The 19,094-nt window shown below is 50.8% G+C and overlaps 1 protein-coding gene across 4 annotated transcripts in view; it reads left to right on the top strand.

Moving 5' to 3' along the window:
* Window positions 1-19,094, top strand: part of TTC28 (tetratricopeptide repeat domain 28) — a 430,868-nt gene that overhangs the window by 374,571 nt on the left and 37,203 nt on the right. For all 4 annotated transcript variants that reach the window (XM_054006401.1, XM_054006400.1, XM_054006402.1 and 1 more), the window contains 2 exons: window positions 7,817-7,957; window positions 17,350-17,494. In XM_054006401.1, the coding sequence (XP_053862376.1) occupies window positions 7,817-7,957; window positions 17,350-17,494 (286 nt within the window). The remainder of the gene's footprint in view (window positions 1-7,816; window positions 7,958-17,349; window positions 17,495-19,094) is intronic.

Here is a 19,094-nt window from a genome sequence, read left to right as displayed (position 1 = left end):
TACTACATTCACAGTTCATTTAAATGTTAATATCTCCTTTTGATCTCTGAATTAACAGAATACAGGGATAGACAGGAACTGTTTGGTTACATTGTTAACATCTAACAATATATATGTTAAACATACAAAACCACAAATATTATCTACTTACATGTCTCTAAAGATTGAATATGGGTCAATTAGCCTGCTAGTTGTGTACCCTTTCTGATCCTGTGCCACAGAAGTGTTAAATAACACTTCCCTATTCACTCTCTTCACATGTTCGTGATTTTATAGACCTCTATCTTATCTCCTCTTAGTCATCTCTTTTCTAAACTGAACAATCCCAGTCTTTTTAATCGCTCCTTGTATAGAAGCTGTCCCATACGCCAAATAGTTTTTGTTGCCCTTCTCTGCACCTTTTCCAATTTTAATATATTGGAGCAATATATATATATATATATATATATATATATATATATATATATATATATATATATATATATGGGGCAATGGGAACTGCACACAGTATTCAAGGTGTGGGCATACCATGGATGCATATAGCAGCATTAGGATATTTTTGTTTTATTATTTTTCCCTTTCCTAATATTTCCTAACACTCCATTAGCTTTTTTGACTCCACTGCTCATTGAGCAGATGTTTTCAAAGAACTATCCATGATGACTCCAAGGTTTCCTTCTTGAGTGGTAACAGCTAATTTAGACCCCATAATATTGTATGTATAGTTGGGATTCTTTATTCAAATGTGGATTACTTTGCGTTTGTCAGTATTGAATTTTATCCACCATTTTGTTGCCCAGTCAATCCAGTTTTGTGAGATTCCTTTGTGACTCTTCGTAGTCTGCTTTGGACTTAGCTGTCTTGAGTAGAATCATAGAAATGTAGGTCTGGATGTGACTTTAAGAAATCATGAAGTCCAGCTCCCTGTTCTGTGGCAGGACCAAATAAAGCTAGACCACCCCAGACAGGTGTTTGTCCAACTTGTTTTTAAAAATGATGGAGATTTCACAGCCTCCCTTGGAAGCCTATTTCAGAGCTTAACTACCCTTATAGTTAGAAAGTTTTTCCTAACATCTAACCTAAATCTCATTTGCTGCAGAGAAAGCCCATTACTACTTGTGCTGCCTTCAGTGCATGTGGAGAAAAATTGATCACCATCCTCTTTATAACAGCCTCTAACATATTTGAAGAGTGTTCTCAGGTCCCCCGTCTTCTCTTCTCAACACTAAACATGCCCAATTTTTTAAACCTTTCCTCATAGGTCAGGTTTTCTTAATCTTTTATCATTTTAGTTGCTCTCCTCTGGACACTCTTCAATTTGTCCATGTCTTTCCTAAAGTGTGGCACTCCGAATTGGACACAGGACTCCAGCTGAGGCCTCACCAGTGCCGAGTAGAGCGGACAGTTAGCTCCCATGACTTATGTATGACAGTCCCGTTAATACACCCCAGAATGGTATTAGCCTTTTTCACAGCTGCATCACATTGTTGACTCGTATTCGGTTGGTGATCCAATATAACCCCAGATCCTTTTCAACAGTACCACCATCTAGCCAGTTGTTCCCCATTTATTGAATTTCATCTTGCTGAATTCAGACCAATTCTCCAATTTGTCAAGGTTGTTTTGAATTCTAATCCTATGTTCCAAAGTGCTTGCATCCTCTCCCAGCTTGATGTTACCCTCAAGTTTTATAAACAGACTCTCCACTCCATTATCCAAGTCATAAATGGATAGTCCTGGTCCCAAGATGGACCCCTTTGGGACCCCACTTAAAAATTTTTTTTGGCTGTTAGTTTTTGTGTCCTTAGTTAGTTGCTTTTCTAATTCTTTCTTGGCCTCCCTTATTATACTTTTACGCTTGACTTGCCAGAGTTTATGCTTCTTTCTGTTTTTCTTGCTATTTTTCTCTTAGTAGGTTGGGCTTAAAGAAACCATCCTAAATTCAGAGCCCAGGGGGTCTGTGCGCATTGGAGGGCAGAGAGGGGCTTCTCTATCTGCTATGCCGTTCCTGCACCCAGGCTGTCATTCAGCACTCTCCCAGGGCCACAGCCTACCATGCCAAGTGGTTTACCTAAGCCATGACCCTGAGGAAATAATCCTCTCTGGCTCAGGTCATGACATCTGATGGTGGGCATCTGATGATGACTGAAAAGGAAAACGTTTGTGCCTAGGAGGTAGAGGCAGAAGGAAGTGCCTTTGGCAGCTGCTGGGCACCGCATTGCAGTCACTGGGAAGGAGTGTCCTTTAGAAACAAAGTTATCAGGATTTGGGGGCATAGAGGGAGGCGTGAGCTCGCGGTATGTTCCTAGTGTGGCGTGCAGCTTTGTCACTAAATGGCTTACAGGATTGAGAGGGCAGCAAGGTACAAATGCCTGGGGCTGAAGCTCCTGGTCTGGCCCTGAGGTCTCAGAGCTGGCTTAGTGTGATTTGCAGGGGGGAGCTTCCTCCCCCCCCCCTCCCCCCCCCCCCCCCTCGACACTGCAGGGAATTACATGGACAGATTCTGTTCACTTGGTGGCTTTATGTGGAACTTCATACACCGCACTGAAGATCCTTCCCAGCGTGTTCCCTGTGGGGCTCTCCACTGCTTGTTGTCACCAGACCTGAGAGTGCCAGGCCCCCAAAAGAGATGAGAGCAGCTGCTCTCCCGGAGCCCCTGTTCCTGCTCTCTGGGAGTTACTCTCTTCCTGCCAGCAAAGAGCAGAGAGGGTTAAATGTGAAACACAGCACAGGGTTTAACACAAACCCAAAGACTGCTATTTGATTTTGACTCCACAGTTCATGCCCTGGCCATGTTTATTTTATTCTGTTTAAAGGCAGAGCGCAGTGCCTGGTTGCCTGTGCTGGGAGGGGATTCCCAAGCATCCTTTTGTTGGTGTTTATAATTTTTCAAACGCTGTCATGGTGTGTTAATCAAGGAGCTGCATTTCTGTAAATAAAGTGCCTTAATCCTGTGGCGTTAGAGGATCATTTCTGCGTTCAATAAGATCCTCACAGCAAAAAATCCAGTTGAAAGGACTTCGAAATTTGTTTGTGTTCCTGTTTGGACAGATTATTCCTAAGGATGCACAGGGCCTGCTGTGCAGGGCAAATGAATTCAGGTTTCTATCTTCTCCCAGGAGCTCTGCCCCCCTTTCTGGGAGTCGTACTGAGAACTGCTGGGGGACTGTGGGATGTGAACACCTCTATCTGCAGCTCGGAAATAAAACCCAAGGAAGAGGAGGCTGTTGGGAAACCAGCTTCATCAGTTGTGTGCTGCTATTTAGTCAGCTCTTTTTCATTCTTCAGTAGGGTAACCAGACAGCAAGTGTGAAACATGGGCACTGGGGGTGGAGGGTAATAGGAGCCTATATAAGACAAAGCCCCGAATATCAGGACTGTCCCTATAAAATCGGGACATTTGGTCATCCTAGTCTTCAAGGGTTTCTTTGGCTTTGGTCTGGACTTAGAATAGAATTTCATTGGTGGAAAGAACATTGACCTGGAAGGCATCCTCCGTCTAGTGCAGAGATGCTGAGAGACGCCAGCTGCCAGTGCCTGCACTCACACATTGTAAATCCTGTTATGTGTTAACCAGATTTGTGTGCTCTTTATTTTGAAAATTTGCCCTAAAACCTTTTCTATCCATGGTGTGAGATTAATTTCCCTTTGTTGTTTTATGAAGTGACTTTCAGTGACAAAAGGCGGCATGGTGACCACTATAGTGATGTGTGGAAGGGCGGATGGTCTTCCAACAGGAGCTGTGGCTGCATTTAAGGAGTGGGATGAAGCTGCTGAGATGCTGTTGTGCCATGCTCACACCCTCCAGTCTTTCCAAGTCCACAGGCTGAGAGAGCCCTCTGGTTCAGGACTCCCACTTCTCATTCTTTGGAACACATCTGACCACACAGTCAAATCAGTCATTGCAATATCAACCTGATAATATAAGACTCTCCTGTGCTTGTGCAGCATCTTCCATCGTGTGGAGCCCAAAACAGTGTTCCAAAACTACAAACATCCAGGAATCATTTCACCGTTGCAATGTACAGAAGTGAAATGGTAAACTGGAAACAGCACAGGCGCTGTTTCGCAAGCTGGGATGGAGAGCACGTGTGACACCCTTTTGCTTAAAAGTAAACCTTTACGGAGAGTAATTAGGGAGCCTCCAGTGCCACCTATTTCTGCAGCTGAGAATAGACTGCAAACACACCACTTACTTCTGGAATAAGGCGGCTTGTTTTTGCAAAAACAGTGTTTGAAGTGTGAGTACTTCAGGGACATGTAGCTCCTTGATGAAGGAGTCTAATTGGTGGGGAAGACTCAGAAAGTGCAGCAGGAGTGAGATGCAGAAGTGTACAGAGACTTACAGCCCTGGCTCCACATGTTTATTGGCCACAATAAATATTTTCCTAATATCAGCCCTTCTGAGCCACTTCCAGCTGCTCTGCGGATAGATGAATAACTGGCCTCCTCAGAGCAGTCAGTTCTTGAGCATGTAGCTTCTCTAAGACTTCGTATGCATTCTCTGCTGCCAGCCCAGTGTACAAACACCATAGCAAAATTCCTGCTGGCATTCTGTAGCCAATTCCCGTTTAACTGCTGGGGCATGTGGATGCTGTTAATAGTGTTGCTCAGTTGTGACTGGGTCCGGCAGGGCACACTGAGTCTGCGACTGCAGGCAGATTTCACAATGTGCCTTTGCTCCTTGGTTTGTAGTTAGTCCTTAAAGCCACTAATATGTAACCTTTACAGAGAGAAAGAATTGGGGCAGGGGAAGAAAAGCAAGATTAGACATGTATTCCCATGCACAGGCAGACATGTGCACACATTTGCACAGATAGGCACGTGTGTGCACCATTAAATTACCTTCCATGTGGGTGTTTGTATGCCTTGCACAAACAACACATGTGCCCACACAAATGCACATATGTGGCAGAGGGTAGGGACTGCCATAATGCTTTGCAGAGAGACCAGAATGGTCCTTCTTGCAGAGCTGTGCAAAGTACCATGAGTGTGAAATGGGTTAGCAAAGCCTCCCTCCTGGCTTCTTTCATGGCCAGTTTCATTTCCGGGGAGAGCCCCAGCTGGCAGATGCATTCAAACAGCATCCAGTTTGCCACCGTCAGTGACCTGACAATGTGTGTTCCAAGTGACTAGGCCCACTCTGGAGTGTGTGTGCATAGTACCAAGATTTGGGCAGTTCTGTGTGTGACATCTATGCAAATTATATAATACGTGCAGGGGGGTGTTACAATTTCACATAGTATAACTTGTTTTTACCTTTTTTCTTAAACCCCCCTCAACCATTCCCTCCTCCCCACCCCCCAACACAACACACCCTGAGAAAGTACGTACCAAAATACATATTAAAGGAGTATTATTTAGGTCGCAAAGTCAAACACTTGAAAGTTAAGAAATGCCAGATGTAAGGAACATTACTGCTGCCCCTGTTGTTTATCCAGTATAAAGAATTTGGCACATTCAGTCTGAAAGGCAGTGTGGTCAAGCGAGATTTGGGCTCTGTTGCCAACTCTACTAAGTGTCCTTGTGCAGCCGCAGTGACCTCATCCGAAGAAGTGGGCTGTAGTCCACGAAAGCTTATGCTCTAATAAATTTGTTAGTCTCTAAGGTGCCACAAGTACTCCTGTTCTTCTTTTAGTGACCTCTCTGTGAACTAGGTGAGTGATAGTTGCCTTCTCCGGAGATCAGTTTTGAGGCCGTGGTTAATAACAAGGCTGGTGAAATACACAGAAATACAGTACACTCTGGAGAAGCTGGGCTACTACTCAGCCCTCCTGCCTCTCGGCACAGTGCACTCTACTGCAGGGGACTGTGTGTGTGGTTCTTGTTTCCTCGACGCTTTACCCAGCATGCAGTGTTGAATGAATTTAGATAGAACATATGGGCCAAAGGTGTTAACATGGCCCCAGTCACTGTCCAACATTAAACAGTTCTAAACAAGGTTTGAGGTATCCAGAGACCTCAGTCTGCTTGGTACCATGGTGCAAACACCAGTAAAAGTTCTTCTAAACTTTTATTAAAGACACAAGAAAGACAGAAAAAAGAGTTCAGACATTTGAAATGTAAAGTATTAAGTCAGGCTTTCATTTTACCAGCATCCCTTTAGCTGGAGCGAGTTTTTAAAAGGAAAAGCCCCCTTGTTGGATAGTCATTTAGGTGGTATCAAAGATGGTAAGAACTGTTCTTTTATCAGAAAAGAGAAGAAGTTAGTTAAGATGGGTTGGAGCTGCCATCATTGCTGCTGTTGTTCAAGTCCAATCCTGTTTCCTGAGAAAACAAAACAATACAAACACACACAAAAGAGAAGAGAAAGGAAGGAAAAGAGAAAATGCAGTTTCTGTCTCTGGTGTTGACTTTCATTTGCAACCTCATTGTTTGGACAAACACAGGCCCACCACATGGTTTACAAGCCACTCCGAGACCTGGCAAACTTGTACCAGGATAGGGCTGTTTAGGGCATTGCTTTTATCCACCTCTTTCTAGCCACAGGCATACAACAGTGTTGCAAAATATACAGTCTTGGCCAGCTAAGCCAGACTCGTATTAGACAGAAGGAAAAAGGAGAGGGATAGGAAAAAGAAGAAATAAGATGGGGAAGGAAAAGGACTCATGGGGGCTGGGGGAGAGAGAGACAGTCTCCCATCTGACTAGCCAGTGGAGGTGGCAGTGTCATGTGGGTCTGGTCAGGAGGTGGAGGGTGGCAGCCGTGATGGTGAAGTTCACTCCTTCCTCTTCTCGTCTTCCAGTCAGCCAGCATCGGCCTCCATCTGTGCCCATATTTTCCACCCAAAGGTCTTTTTGAATAAAAAGCCGGAGGAAGTGATGATGGGCCCAATTTTGACACCAGCAGGCAGGCAGAGCTGTGTGATGCTCGGCAGGTCTTCATGTGTGCCTGTGTGGCCACGTGTGCCACGTTGCAGCTTGTCACTGGCCCAGGGTAGCGGGTTGTTAGTTATTGATTGAGGGCCAGGGGAATGGATGGGCTCATAGGTGTGTCACACTCTGCTTGCTATTGGCAATCCTCCAGGAGGGGGAGGAGCATGAGAGGTTACAGAATGAGGGGAGGAAGGAAAGAGAGTGGGGGGAGGGTAACTTGTGTGTAATCCTCCATCGGAGCATGTACCTTTGACCTCCCAAACATGAGGCAGAGGCCATGGGAGGAGTTGCCCCAACTGTCCTGGCTGAATTCCTCTGCACGCAGGGTGGACTTGGTGGACAAGCTGTCAGTATTAGGCTGAAGTCCCACTGGCACTGCCTGTAGTTTCTATGAGGCAAATGTGTCCTAGTGGATAGAGGATTGGGACTCCGAAGACGTTGGTTCTATTCCAGGTTCTGCTGGGTGACCTGGAACAAGTCCCTTCCCCGCTCTTTGCCTCAGTTTCCCCATCTGTAAAGCAGGGCTAATGATACTGATCTGCTTTATGACGTGCTTTGAGATCTGCCTACGAGAAGTGCTAGATAAGAGCAAAGTCTGAGGGCCTCAGCAAGACTCCCAAGGATGTGAGTCAGGGTTTCGCAGAGGCTCCTGTTTCAGGCTGTGGCTTCAACCCCTAGTGCCTGTTACAAGCTGTGGGATTTTGGTGCCAGGATTCCCCTCAGTAGGAGTCATGCAGCCAGAACCCTGAGCAGTGCCCCCGGGGCAGAGGAGTGGGGTATTCTCCTCCTGTCACTGGGTCGCCATGGGAGAACAGAACAGACCTTCGGCTGGGGAGTTCCTGTCCTCGGCCCAGGTTCTCCTCTCACCCCCTCAAGTGTTTACAATGAAGCTGATGCTGTGCTCTGCCTTACTGACCTTTCTCTGCTGTTTCCTCCTCAGCGCCTGCGCCAGCAGCGAGACAGAGAGTGAAGCTGGGGACATCATGGACCAGCAGTTTGAGGAGATGAACAATAAGCTGAACTCAGTAACTGATCCAACCGGCTTCCTGCGAATGGTCAGCAGGAATAACCTCTTCAACAGGTGAGAGCTGGACCCTGCACCCAGCAGGACGCCCCTGTCACCAGCCGAGGGGTGCAGCCAGCACAGCAGGGAGATGCTTCGTTTCTTGAGGGGCTTCTCTTTGGTGTGTAGGATTCTGCCTCCTGTCATGGAACAAATGTGAACTCGCTCCCCAGGGGTGCAGCTGAGAACAGAGCTGTTCAGAGTGGGAACCATGTTCTGTGATGTGCTGCCCCTGCCAGTAACCTCCCTGATGCTCTGCTATAAGGCCTCTTAAAAAGGGTGGCAGAGGAGTTTGTCAATGCTACATGCACTCCACAGCCTATGAGTGTGCATGTGTGTCTGTCTTTTCACCAGGCAGCTGTCACTGCAGTCCCTGGGGCTTCCCAATGCATTAGGTCTGCATGGCAGGTCCCTGGTGCGCATGAGGAATCTGTTCTTCTCCCCTCCCTGGGATACACATTGGCTTTTTGTCTTTCTACCCTTCCTTTCCCTCCCCTGTTAATTTAGTTAGACTGGGAAAGGCTTGCTCTGAGAGGAGGATCTTGCACTGCGCCTTGACGAAGGTCAGGCTGGATAAGTCTGCTTCCATGGCTGGTTCCGCTCAGTGAGTTTTCTTTGGTGCCGGGTGTTTTGTCCTGAAATTGTGAATTGGAACCAGTGCTTGGGGAGACGCCAGCACAGCCTGGAGTGTGTGGGGAGGTGCTGGCCCAGCATGGAGCACAAGGGCGGGGTGCTTGGTGGTCTGTCAGTGAGCCTGGAGTGTGTGGGGAAGGGATGCCCAGCGAGGTGCTGGCCCAGCGTGGAGCACAAGGGCAGGGCACTTGGTGGCCTGTCAGTGAGCAGGCGGCCATTGTATGTGGGGCTTGCTTTCCATCCTAGATCCGGCTTAGGGGGGTGTCTGGCATAGCTGCTAGAAACTCAAATCCTAGAAGTTAAAGGAGGGAAAGCCCTGCTAGGTCCTCGAGGGGCTATGGCAGTGACATGCCCATATCCCCATGAAACCCAAGAGCTCTGCACAGCCAGGTAAGGAGAAGGGGCAGTGAGTGGGGCGTGTGACTGCCTCGCTCACCCAGAAATACAGTGCTGGCCAGGGCTTTGTTGTCATCTGAGCAGTTAGGTTTGGGGGCCATTGTGGACCATGTTTCTGGGAGGAGATCAGAGATTTTCAGGATCGTGGAGTGAGCAAGAAGGGAATTGTAAGTAAGGTTAAGGTGTGGCTCTGTCCCAAGGAGCAGTGGCAGGCACTCTGATAACCTCACCCTGCCCTTTGTCCCCATCCCCTCCCATGTGCCCTGTTCTGGACTAACGGAGAATTTGCAGATAGAGATCGTGTCTTCGTCCCTGAGGCATGGAGTGAAGAGCTCTCTGTTTGTTTGCCGACTGTAGTTTCTCCTGGAAATGTTTGCTTCCCATTAATTTTAACTACGTCATTAATTAGCTGGGGAAATTATAGCATGGTGCACTGGCCACCCAATCTTTGTTCATTTTCTGTGTCTTTGGAACTAGCTCAGGTCTCAGCCAGTCCCATCTCTGCGCTGATTAAACTGAGTCTGAGTTCAGGATACATCGACACCTTTGCAGCTGGAAAGGAGTCAGGCCGTCTTGCAGTGTTTAATGTGACTGCTGGAGCACGTGAGCTAGGACAGAGGCTCCTCCGAGTGTGAACCTGGGGCTGAAATGCTGGCACCAACATCAGTCCATTTCCCTCTCAGAATTTCCATTTGCTCCCATTCAAACTTCCCCAACAATGATGACTAGGGCACCAGTTGGGGATCAAGAAGGCGTTCCCTGGGGACTGCTGGGGGGCTTGCCTGTTTTCCACACTAGCTATGCCCTCTGATTGCAGGAGGGCAATGCGCATCAATTCTATATCCGGGCTCACTGCAAGTCAGTCATGTGGTACCTGAATGTTTTTTCTGTCATGTGGAAGCCAAGTGCATCTTCAGGTGTGTGAAGTGAGTCTCCTGGGAGTCGCACATGCAATAAGTCAGTTTGCAGATGCTGGGAGAGGCATGGGGACTGCCTTCTATGACGAGATAACTGGCTCTGTGGATGAGGGGAAAGCAGTGGACGTGATACTCCTTGACTTTAGCAAAGCTTTTGATATGGTCTCCCAGAGTATTCTTGCCAGCAAGTTAAAGAAGTATGGGCTGGATGAATGGACTATAAGGTGGATAGAAAGCTGGCTAGATCATCGGGCTCAATGGGTAGTGACCAATGGCTTGATGTCTAGTTGGCAGTTGGTATCAAGCGGAGTGCCCCAGGGGTCAGTCCAGGGGCCGGTTTTGTTCAACAGCTTCATTAATAATCTGGAGGATGGCGTGGACTGCACCCTCAGCAAGTTTGCAGATGACACTAAACTGGGAGGAGTAGTAGATACGCTGGAGGGTAGGGATAGGATACAGAGGCCTAGACAAATGGAGGATTGGGCCAAAAGAAATCTGAGGTTCAACAAGGACAAGTGCAGAGTCCTGCACTTAGGACAGAAGAATCCCATGCACTGAATGGATGGATCTAGACTGTTCTCAGTGGTGGCAGATGACAGAACAACGAGCAATGGTCTCAAGTTGCAGTGGGGGAGGTCTAGGTTGGCTATTAGGAAACACTATTTCACGAGGAGGGTGGTGAAGCACTGGAACGGGTTACCTAGGGAGGTGGTGGAATCTCCTTCCTTAGAGGTTTTTAAGGCCCGGCTTGACTAGATGACCTCCTGAGGTTCCTTCCAACCCTGATATTCTATGATTCTATGACTCCAGGCGCTGACCTAACTTCCTCCTAGTGAGAGATTTGAAGTAGGAGGCTGCGTTTCCACCTTAAGCACTGGAAATGATCTGTATCTCCTTGCTGATCTCATTAAATATATTGAGATCCAGTAGAATAGCAAACTACCCTTCTGTGGCCTGTGTGAGACCCCACCTGCTATGTGAATCACTTTTCCTGGAAATTAGGGAAATCCAGGGGAGTTTTAGTGACCGCCATAATCTTGCCACAGCCATTTGATTCCTGGCCCAGGCTTGGAAGCGAAGTGAGCCAATGCTGGGGTTTGACTGCCCTGTACTGGCATGGCTAGGCCTCTTCTCTCAGGTCAGCTCCTGACAGAGAATTAAACGAAGGGTTGTGCACAGCGGGGAGGGCAGAGGGAGCTTTGCAGACCAGTGATGCTTTTCTGTATTCAGTACTACTGTACTGTGTGTTGTGGACTGTGCAGCTGGTGCCACGTGACACACACAGCCTGGGACAATGGGGAGAGCTTGCTCCTCACACCCCAGTTTGAGCAAGGAGTCAGGTTAAGTTCTACGTGACAAAGAATTAGGCTGGAAGGAGAGAAAATGGGAATGGACGGTGTTCCCACTCCGCTGATGCCCAGAATGAACAAGGGATGTCTGGCCTCTCAGAGAACACTGTGGAACACTGTCCATTCTCATTTTAGGCTCTCAGACTAAAATCAACTGACTGAATCAAATAGCGAGCAAGAATGAAAGCCACCGTCTAGTTCCCCAGGGCATGATTGCTAGTCTACCCAGGCAGCATTGGTATGTTAGCGCCTCCTGCTGGTTGCGTATGTGCCTGTGAGATGCAGAAGCAAAGGGCAGGGTGTTGTACAGAAGTGAGGGGGACTATACGCCTTTTAACAGGAAGCTGTAAAACCTGAGGATACCCAGCAGCAGGCACTAAGCTAGCTGAGACATCAGCCACATCTTCTGCTCCCAAGTTCCATCCTGGACCTGAGAAACCTTTCCAAGGACAGAACATTACACTGAACATAAGAACAGCCGTACTGGGTCAGACCAAAGGTCCATCTAGCCCAGTATCCTGTCTTCTAACAGTGGCCAGTGCCAGGTGCCCTAGAGGGAATGAACAGAACAGGGAATCATCAAGTGATCCATCCCCTGTCGCCCATTCCCAGCTTCCCTCCCATCAGTTCCCACCCAGCTCTACAGCTTGGCTGCTGCCCCCAGAGTCCTGTCTGAGTGGTGCCAGGCCCTGGAGGTGGGATCGGCAGCCTTGTCTCTGGTGTTCCCTGTGTGACCCTCTCCCCCACCCAGGGTCACACTGCAGTCCCTATTGGGCCTGCCTTAGACCAGATCAGTGGGAGGTGCAGCACGTGATCTCTCCCCTTTTCTCTAGGGAGCTTGCAGGGTCACTCTTGGGCGTCTTTGAGGGTGGGAGCAGAGTGACACTGATATGCAGTCACCTCCACACCCTGGTTTACGCTGTTCTCTCCCCTTTCTGGGCAGGGGCTCCCTCATGCAAAGGGTGAGCTCAGCAACACTGCAGAGTCTGGGCAGCGTTGAGGTTTTGTCCCAGGCATTAGGGGAGAACACACTGCACACAGCCAGCCCAGGGACACTGCGGCTCAGACCTGCTGGTAGGCAGCAGCAAGCGCATGGGCAGGAAACCGGCCCCAGGACCCTGTAAATGGGACCCATGGCCAGGCCTTCTCACTGACACCGAGAGCTGCTGGGATGGGGAAGTGTGTGCACACGAGAGAGGGGGAAGTTGGCAGGTGCCAGGTCTCGCATGTCACGCACAAAGGAGCTTTGTCCTTCCTCCCCTTGTGCGGATTTGTTCTCCTCCCGCTCCAAGGGTTTGGAAAGTGAACAATTTATGTTACTGCTTTGGATTTGGACTAATAAAAAAAATCTGAGTGGTAAGCTGATAAATCCAAGGCTGCCTGGCTGCAAAACCCTTTCAGGATGGAGACTTTGCCGATTAGAGTAATCAAGCCGCCTGTAATAAATGTCTGTTATAATTATTTAATGGTGAGAGAGAGAGGATAATAGTGCCACCTGCTGGCACATAGCTGCTTTCTGCAATTGCCGGGACATTACTCCTGTGAATAGCCCTCTACACCCGTCCACCCCAAAGAAGCAATTGGACATCCAGTCCTGTGGAGCTTGGAGGTGAAGGAGTGGAGTGATGGGGCCTGGGTGGAGCTGGGGAAATATCACTTGGATTTCCTGAACTGATTTTAAAATCTGCACTTTGCAAAGCATGAGAACAGTTAAACTCCATGAATTGAGATCAGCTCTCTCAGCCAGCACAATAGAGCCACGGCGCAACCTGGTCCACTGGGGCGAGCACAGGGGCTTGAGCCAGTCCTAGCTCTGCCACAGACTTATTGTGCAGCCTTGCACAAATCACTTCCGTCAGATTATCAGATGTGCTGAGATGCATAGCTCCTGTTAGCTCCCATCAGATGGCTCAGGCTTTCAGAGATGGGAATAATCTCTCCCTCCCTCGTTCAGGGGCTGCGAGGATGAATTAGATCATCTTTCTGTGGAATGTTGAGGACCCAATTCTGTGTACAGTTTTGCATCTGTATTTGTGTATGTGGTTGCAATTGCACATGTAAATGGGGAATTGTGTGCACACTCAAGCGTCTTGCAGGCAAAATGGGGAATTGTGCGCACAGTCAAGCGTCTTGCAGGCACAGTCCTGATGCCTGAGCATACATGCGCCGTTCCAGGCACAAGCAGACCTCTCATCTTTGTGAAAATGTAGGGGGAATTTTCAATGGCTCAGAGAGCCTTAGGGTGCTAAATTAGGGCTCCTAATTGCCATTTGAAACGTCTCCCCTTTAGGCCCTGAATGTAAAGTGCAGTTAATGCTGAGCGGCTTCCTTCCTTCCGGGAATGGAGTGCAGCTTGCCCCAGGACATGGGCTGTGATCTCAGCAGTCAGGGGGCTAGGGAGGGAGAGGTGTTAGTCACAGCAGTGGAGTACGGTCTCCTGGGGTCCTGGGCCAGAGCAGTTGGGGGGCCCCCAGTGCCAGAACTGTGGCCCCAACTCATCCCTTCCGCCTGCAGCCTCGCCCCCATTCCACCCACAGCCCTGCCCCATTCTGCCCCTTCCCCCATGGCCACCCCCCACGCCCACTCCTTGCCCCCCCTCCACTGTGACCCTAAGACCGGAGGAGCTCTGTGCTGCTGCCGGGGCCACGGCGGGGAGCAAGAGCACTGGGGCCACAGCAGGGGAGATTTTTCCTGCGGCCCCTGGGCACGGCCCCATGGGCCTGTGCAGTAATCCACCTCTGGTTAGTCAGAGTCAATGAGATGGGGGAGGGTGTTTCTCAGGGGCAGAAGGAGTGTTATGTGTTGATTCTGTGGCTTCACCAGCATACTAGCCTAGTGTGTAAGCGTAAAGACACAGCAGGGATGCATGTTTCACCCTTGGCAGGGTATATAATCTACTGAGAAAAATCTATGCTAATAACGGAGGCTTTGTTAATGTATTTCACTGGATTGATTGGCCTGTCCATTAGGAACTTATTTGGCTTTGATTTCCTGGGTTTCTGAGTACTTCACACTTCTGGCTTTTGTCTCTGTCATCTGTTGATAGCAGTGTGGGTGTGACCTGCACAGAGAAATGGGGACGTTCAGCACAAGGAATAGAAACATGCAGCCCTGGGAAGAGAGGGTGGCAAACTCTCTTCAGCTTCTTTGTTCCACAAGGGGCTTGAATAAAGACGTTGCAGCCCAAGTGTGTGGCATAGTTTGACTTTTAGCCTAATAAGTTGATGCAGATTTCTTATCGAAGCCCAGAGACCACCAAAGGCCTGGCAGGCTGGGTGAGAGGGCTGAGAGGCAGGGTCCCAGAGCAGTCAGAGGGGTGGAGGTGAGCTGAGTGGTGACTGCACAGCACCTCAGAACAATTGTTTCATGACTGTGAAAAGCATGTACTGACAGTAACAGTGTGAAGCTGTGCTCTCTGCCCACGTAGCACAGGGGGCTGGCAGGGGGCCAGGGAGTGTGGGTTTGGACGGAGGTCCCACATGGCCATGGGGTGCATGCGGGGTGTGTTTGATGGAGTCGCCGGGTGCCTGTACAGGGTGTTTATGGGGCTTGTTGGGCAGAGGTGCTGCCTGCCCAGGGGGCGGCTGTGGGGACTGGGATTCAACAGAGCTGCCCTGTGTCCTGCAGGCATGGTGGGGGGAGGCTTGTTTGGCAGGAATAGTGTGTGTCCCTAAAGTGCAGGAGGGGTGTTTGGTGGAGGGGCCGTGTGCCCGTGCAACACGTGGGGGGAGGGGGTGTTCGGCGGAGGGGCCGTGCCCCGTGTGCGGGGGAGGTTGAGTCCATCCCCAGGATCTCAGCATGGAGCAGCGTGGAAACGCCAGCAGGAGAGGGAACATGAGCGTCTCGCTGGGGTTGTAACTCGCCGCGTCGGGTGGGGTCACTCCGGACTCCAGCAAGGGGATGGTTCGTGCTCGGCTCGGCTCCCAGTGACCGAGGACTAGGTGGGTGCTGCTGGCCAGCTGCAGGCAGACGTGTCTCTGGGCTCTGCCTGGAAGGGAGAGCCACACACTCGGCTTAAACACCTTCCTGAGACTCCGGCGGGCCTGGCCAGAGCCCAATAGTTCAAAACCTCCCTCTTGTTCTCTGTTGGGTGCTGTAAAGGCCCAGAGGGAGCTCATATCCCCCTAAAGACTCATAGTCCAGCGATTGCACCCAGGCCAGCCACTGGCCATCAGGAGCCCTGGCATCCACTTCCTTCCTTCTGCTGATCCTGGGGAGGAGATGGCAGCGGAGGGCGGGGAACCTCACCCAAGACGGGGATGTGGATGGGGCCTGGCACGCTGGTCTGGGAGGCTGTTCTGTCCACAGCGATGGGAGCTGAGGAGGCACTGCGGGAACAGTGCAGCTGGAGCGAAGAGGCCCCGGGGAGATGAGAGATGCCCTCCAGGTGGAGGTGGAGGAGTCACAAAGACAAGGATCTTGAACTGGATTCAGGGTACAAAGGGAAGGCTGTGGAGGGCTCAGTGGGGGAGTGATGTGCTGAGTTCTGGGGGGGCTGGAAGAGAGTCCAGGCAGGAGATGGCTAGGGCCTGGATAACTGCAGGAGCTGTTGGACAGTGGGGTGGGTCTCACTTTCAATACTAGTACATGTTGTGCAGGAAAGAGCCCGGCAGGCTGGGGAGAAGCAGAGGATGGCCCTGGGTTGTAAGTCTGAGTGGCATGGAGGAGCGTGTCAGGCTGCAGCCTGCTGGAGGTCACTGCATGCTCAGAGAAAGCTGACTCAGAACAGAGCTAGAGGCCACTGACCTCTTTGCTGCGTGCAGAAGGGGCTGGCAGGAATCCAACTCAGCAGCCCCTCTTGGGCCAGGTCTAGGGAGAAGGGTTTGGTGCAGTGGCACAGGGGCATTGTGGGGGTACAGCTTTGGGTGCTGGTATTTGGGCATTGCTCACGTCTGGACCTCAGTCACGAACCGCAGTGCCGGCTAGTGCAGAGGGAGCAGCTCTAAATGTCCAGGCGATGGTTGGGAGAAGCAGCAGTTTGTGCTGCCCCCAGGGAGTAGGAACGAGGGAGCAGAGTGTCTCCCAGCAACGAAATGAGGTGGTAAAGATGGAACACCAGCCAGGAGACGAACCTGCAGGGCCATGGATTGAGGAGTCCACCGAGTTTTTGTCCTGCACTCACTCCAGGAGAAAGCTGCAGTGAGGCAGGCTGGAGTCTGAGGGCTGGGGCTGGGAGGCTGAGCACTGAACTCCCCCCTGAAAAGTGCTTGGGTAACAGGTGTGAGAGGGGCCACTCACTGATCCCCGGGATGCCCATGTCCGGCGTCTGCTCCCTCCTGCCGGCACTAGGGCTGGGTCCCAGAGCACCTGATTCCCTTTGGTCTGGTGTGTGTGTGTGTATGTGTGTCCGTCCCTCCCTCCCTCCCTCCCTCCCCTGCGGCTGTTTCAGGTCAGATTCCAGTACTCTGACTGGGCCCGATGGAGAAATGCTGTGTGACGCTTTTGGCCATGGGTGCACAGGACTTACCCTGGGCCCAGCGCTGTTCACTTGGCTTAGGGGGATGTTGGGCTTTCTCAGGGTCCCTCTCACGGCTGAAGGACGCAGCTGTGTCTAACTGAGGCTGTAGCTCCCAGGCAGCAGCTTGCTGGCTCCCAGACCAAGGGGAGGGAGCTGTGTCCCCTCCGGGAGGCTTTCATCTCTATGGGGCCTTGCCGACTAAGGGCAGCAAGCACAGGTGTCTGCCCAGTGCTCCCTTTGTCGTGTTTGCCTTTTGATGCCATCTCAGATTAATTGGTGCCTAGCGCCAATGTAAATCTTCCTGCGGCTGCAGGCGAGTCTTAATGGGTCTCACGTTCGCCTGCACACAATCGCTGCACACAAGTATGTAATTAAGTGCTTTGAACAGCACTTTGGGACATTTGATTCTGTAGAGAAACTCCATAGAAATGTAAGCTGTTGTCTGCAGCTGGTTCACCCTGCGGTTTCTCTCATTGTTCTGTGTGGTGTGCGACTGAATGGGAGAATCAAACCAGGGAGGAAAGCTGCTCCTGGAATACCAGCCTTTCCTGGGCAGGCACAGGGACTGGCTTAGGGGAAGCTAGGGTGATGCCAGGGCAATCCACTTCAGATCTCCATGCCTTTCCAGTTAACCTCTTGCTTTCCTTCTGTCCGCAGGAGCTGTCAGAGCATGACCAGTCTGTTCAGCAGCACCATGTGCCCTGCTAAGGATGGAACATCCTCTCTTCCTAGGAGGCAGAGCACCTTCTCCAAACCCCCGCTACGTGCGCTCTACGACCTGTTGATAGGGCCCATGGAAGGGGTAAGTGCCTTGGTACAGGCAAAAGTTGCAAAGTCCAACTTACCAAAACTTTCTGGGGCCTGGAAAGGAAGAGGCTAGATAACTCACGGCTTGGGAGCAAAGCACAGAACCTTTCACCGGTAGGTGCCTGGTTCCAGCGTGGGCCACCTGGATGACTGGATAGCTCAGGGAGTTGGTTATATGGAGCATTGCTGGGTTGAATCCAGGAGAGGAATAGCGACTGCATGTACTTCCCATGGGTGGCTGTTCAGTGGACCCGACGTGAAATGAGTTTGGTGGATCTCAGTCCAGTTCCTAGTGGGAGACGTGTCCATAAGTCTAGCACCACCACTTGGTAGCCTCAGCAGTGAGGCCAAGGGCGGATTGTTTCATAAAGAGTGAACTCTCTTCTCACCCCCAAGGAGATCCCTCTAGGACAGGGATCTCAGGGAGTGCCACATTGGTGGGGAAGCTTGCCCTGGTAATGCCTATGCTGTATCCATTCTTAGGATAAAGAGTGCCTCAGGGTCCCAGGCTCTCAGTCCAGGACCAGTCACTGTTACCTCCTCCTGTGACTTGTTCCCAGACAGAACCCAAACCCTGCCGGCGTATCTGTTCCCACATACAGCGATAGAAGAGCCCTCTGCCCATCCTCTTCTCTGTGCTTTCCACTGCCTGGGGCTGCGAGTGCCGCTGCATTAATGCATTCACTTACCCCAGGCTGGGGCGCTGTCTGAAATGCTGAGGGTGGGGGTTGTGCCTGTGGGTTTCCATGTAGGATTCCCACATGTTTGACTCATCTTGGTCTGTTTTGGTGGGTCTTGGGCCATGGGTGCAGAGTGAAACGTTTTTCTTGACCCACCAGAAGAGGGGCTGGGCGAGGAGATGGGATCTGGAAAAGGGGGCAGTCTGGCTACAGGATGATCTGCAGAATGGAGTAGCTGCAGGTTGAATTCAGTCCTGGCTCCCTCCGTGGGTAGCATCAAGAGCTCAGGCCTGCTTGCCAGGAGGGTCCCCTGAACGTCCTGTGTGGAGCACTCCCAGGCAGCTTGTCTCTGCGGGGGTGGGAGAGGGGCTGACTATTACTATCTTCTCAGATTCCTCAGCTTTCCCCCATATTGTGTTTTTACCAGAGAGCCTCTCCAGGGCTCTTAATGTTTTTGCTGCCCATCTCTGAGCCTGTGAACTTCTGCTGCATCTTTTCAGAGCCCGGGTGCTCTGTGGCAGGGTGCCATGCAGCAGGGATGGGATGTGTGGAGTGTCTCATGCAGAGGGGTTGGCTGGATGTGTGATGGGGTGTTCCAGATATCAGATAATCACATGCAGAGAATCGGAAAGGTGCCACATGAAGCATAGTGCCACGGTGGTCATACGCAGGAGCGCATCACATGGAGCGGATGTAATGAGATGTCACATCATTGGTATGGAAGGGAATTCTACCAGACTAACCAGATCTGACACCACTTGGGCTAGTGCCTGAGCTCCGGGTGAGGAGTCCGGGGGCTGGGATTCTAATCCCAGCTCTACCAGCCACTTGCTGAGTGACCGGGGCAAATCACGTCCCCTCTCTGGGCTCCTGGTTTCCATCCCTTTTCAAACTGTGAAGAGGCTCAAGTTAGTG

This window comes from Malaclemys terrapin, chromosome 16 (assembly GCF_027887155.1).
Source record: "Malaclemys terrapin pileata isolate rMalTer1 chromosome 16, rMalTer1.hap1, whole genome shotgun sequence".
NCBI classification, from domain to species: domain Eukaryota; kingdom Metazoa; phylum Chordata; order Testudines; family Emydidae; genus Malaclemys; species Malaclemys terrapin.
This window is presented reverse-complemented; position numbering and strand designations above follow the sequence as displayed.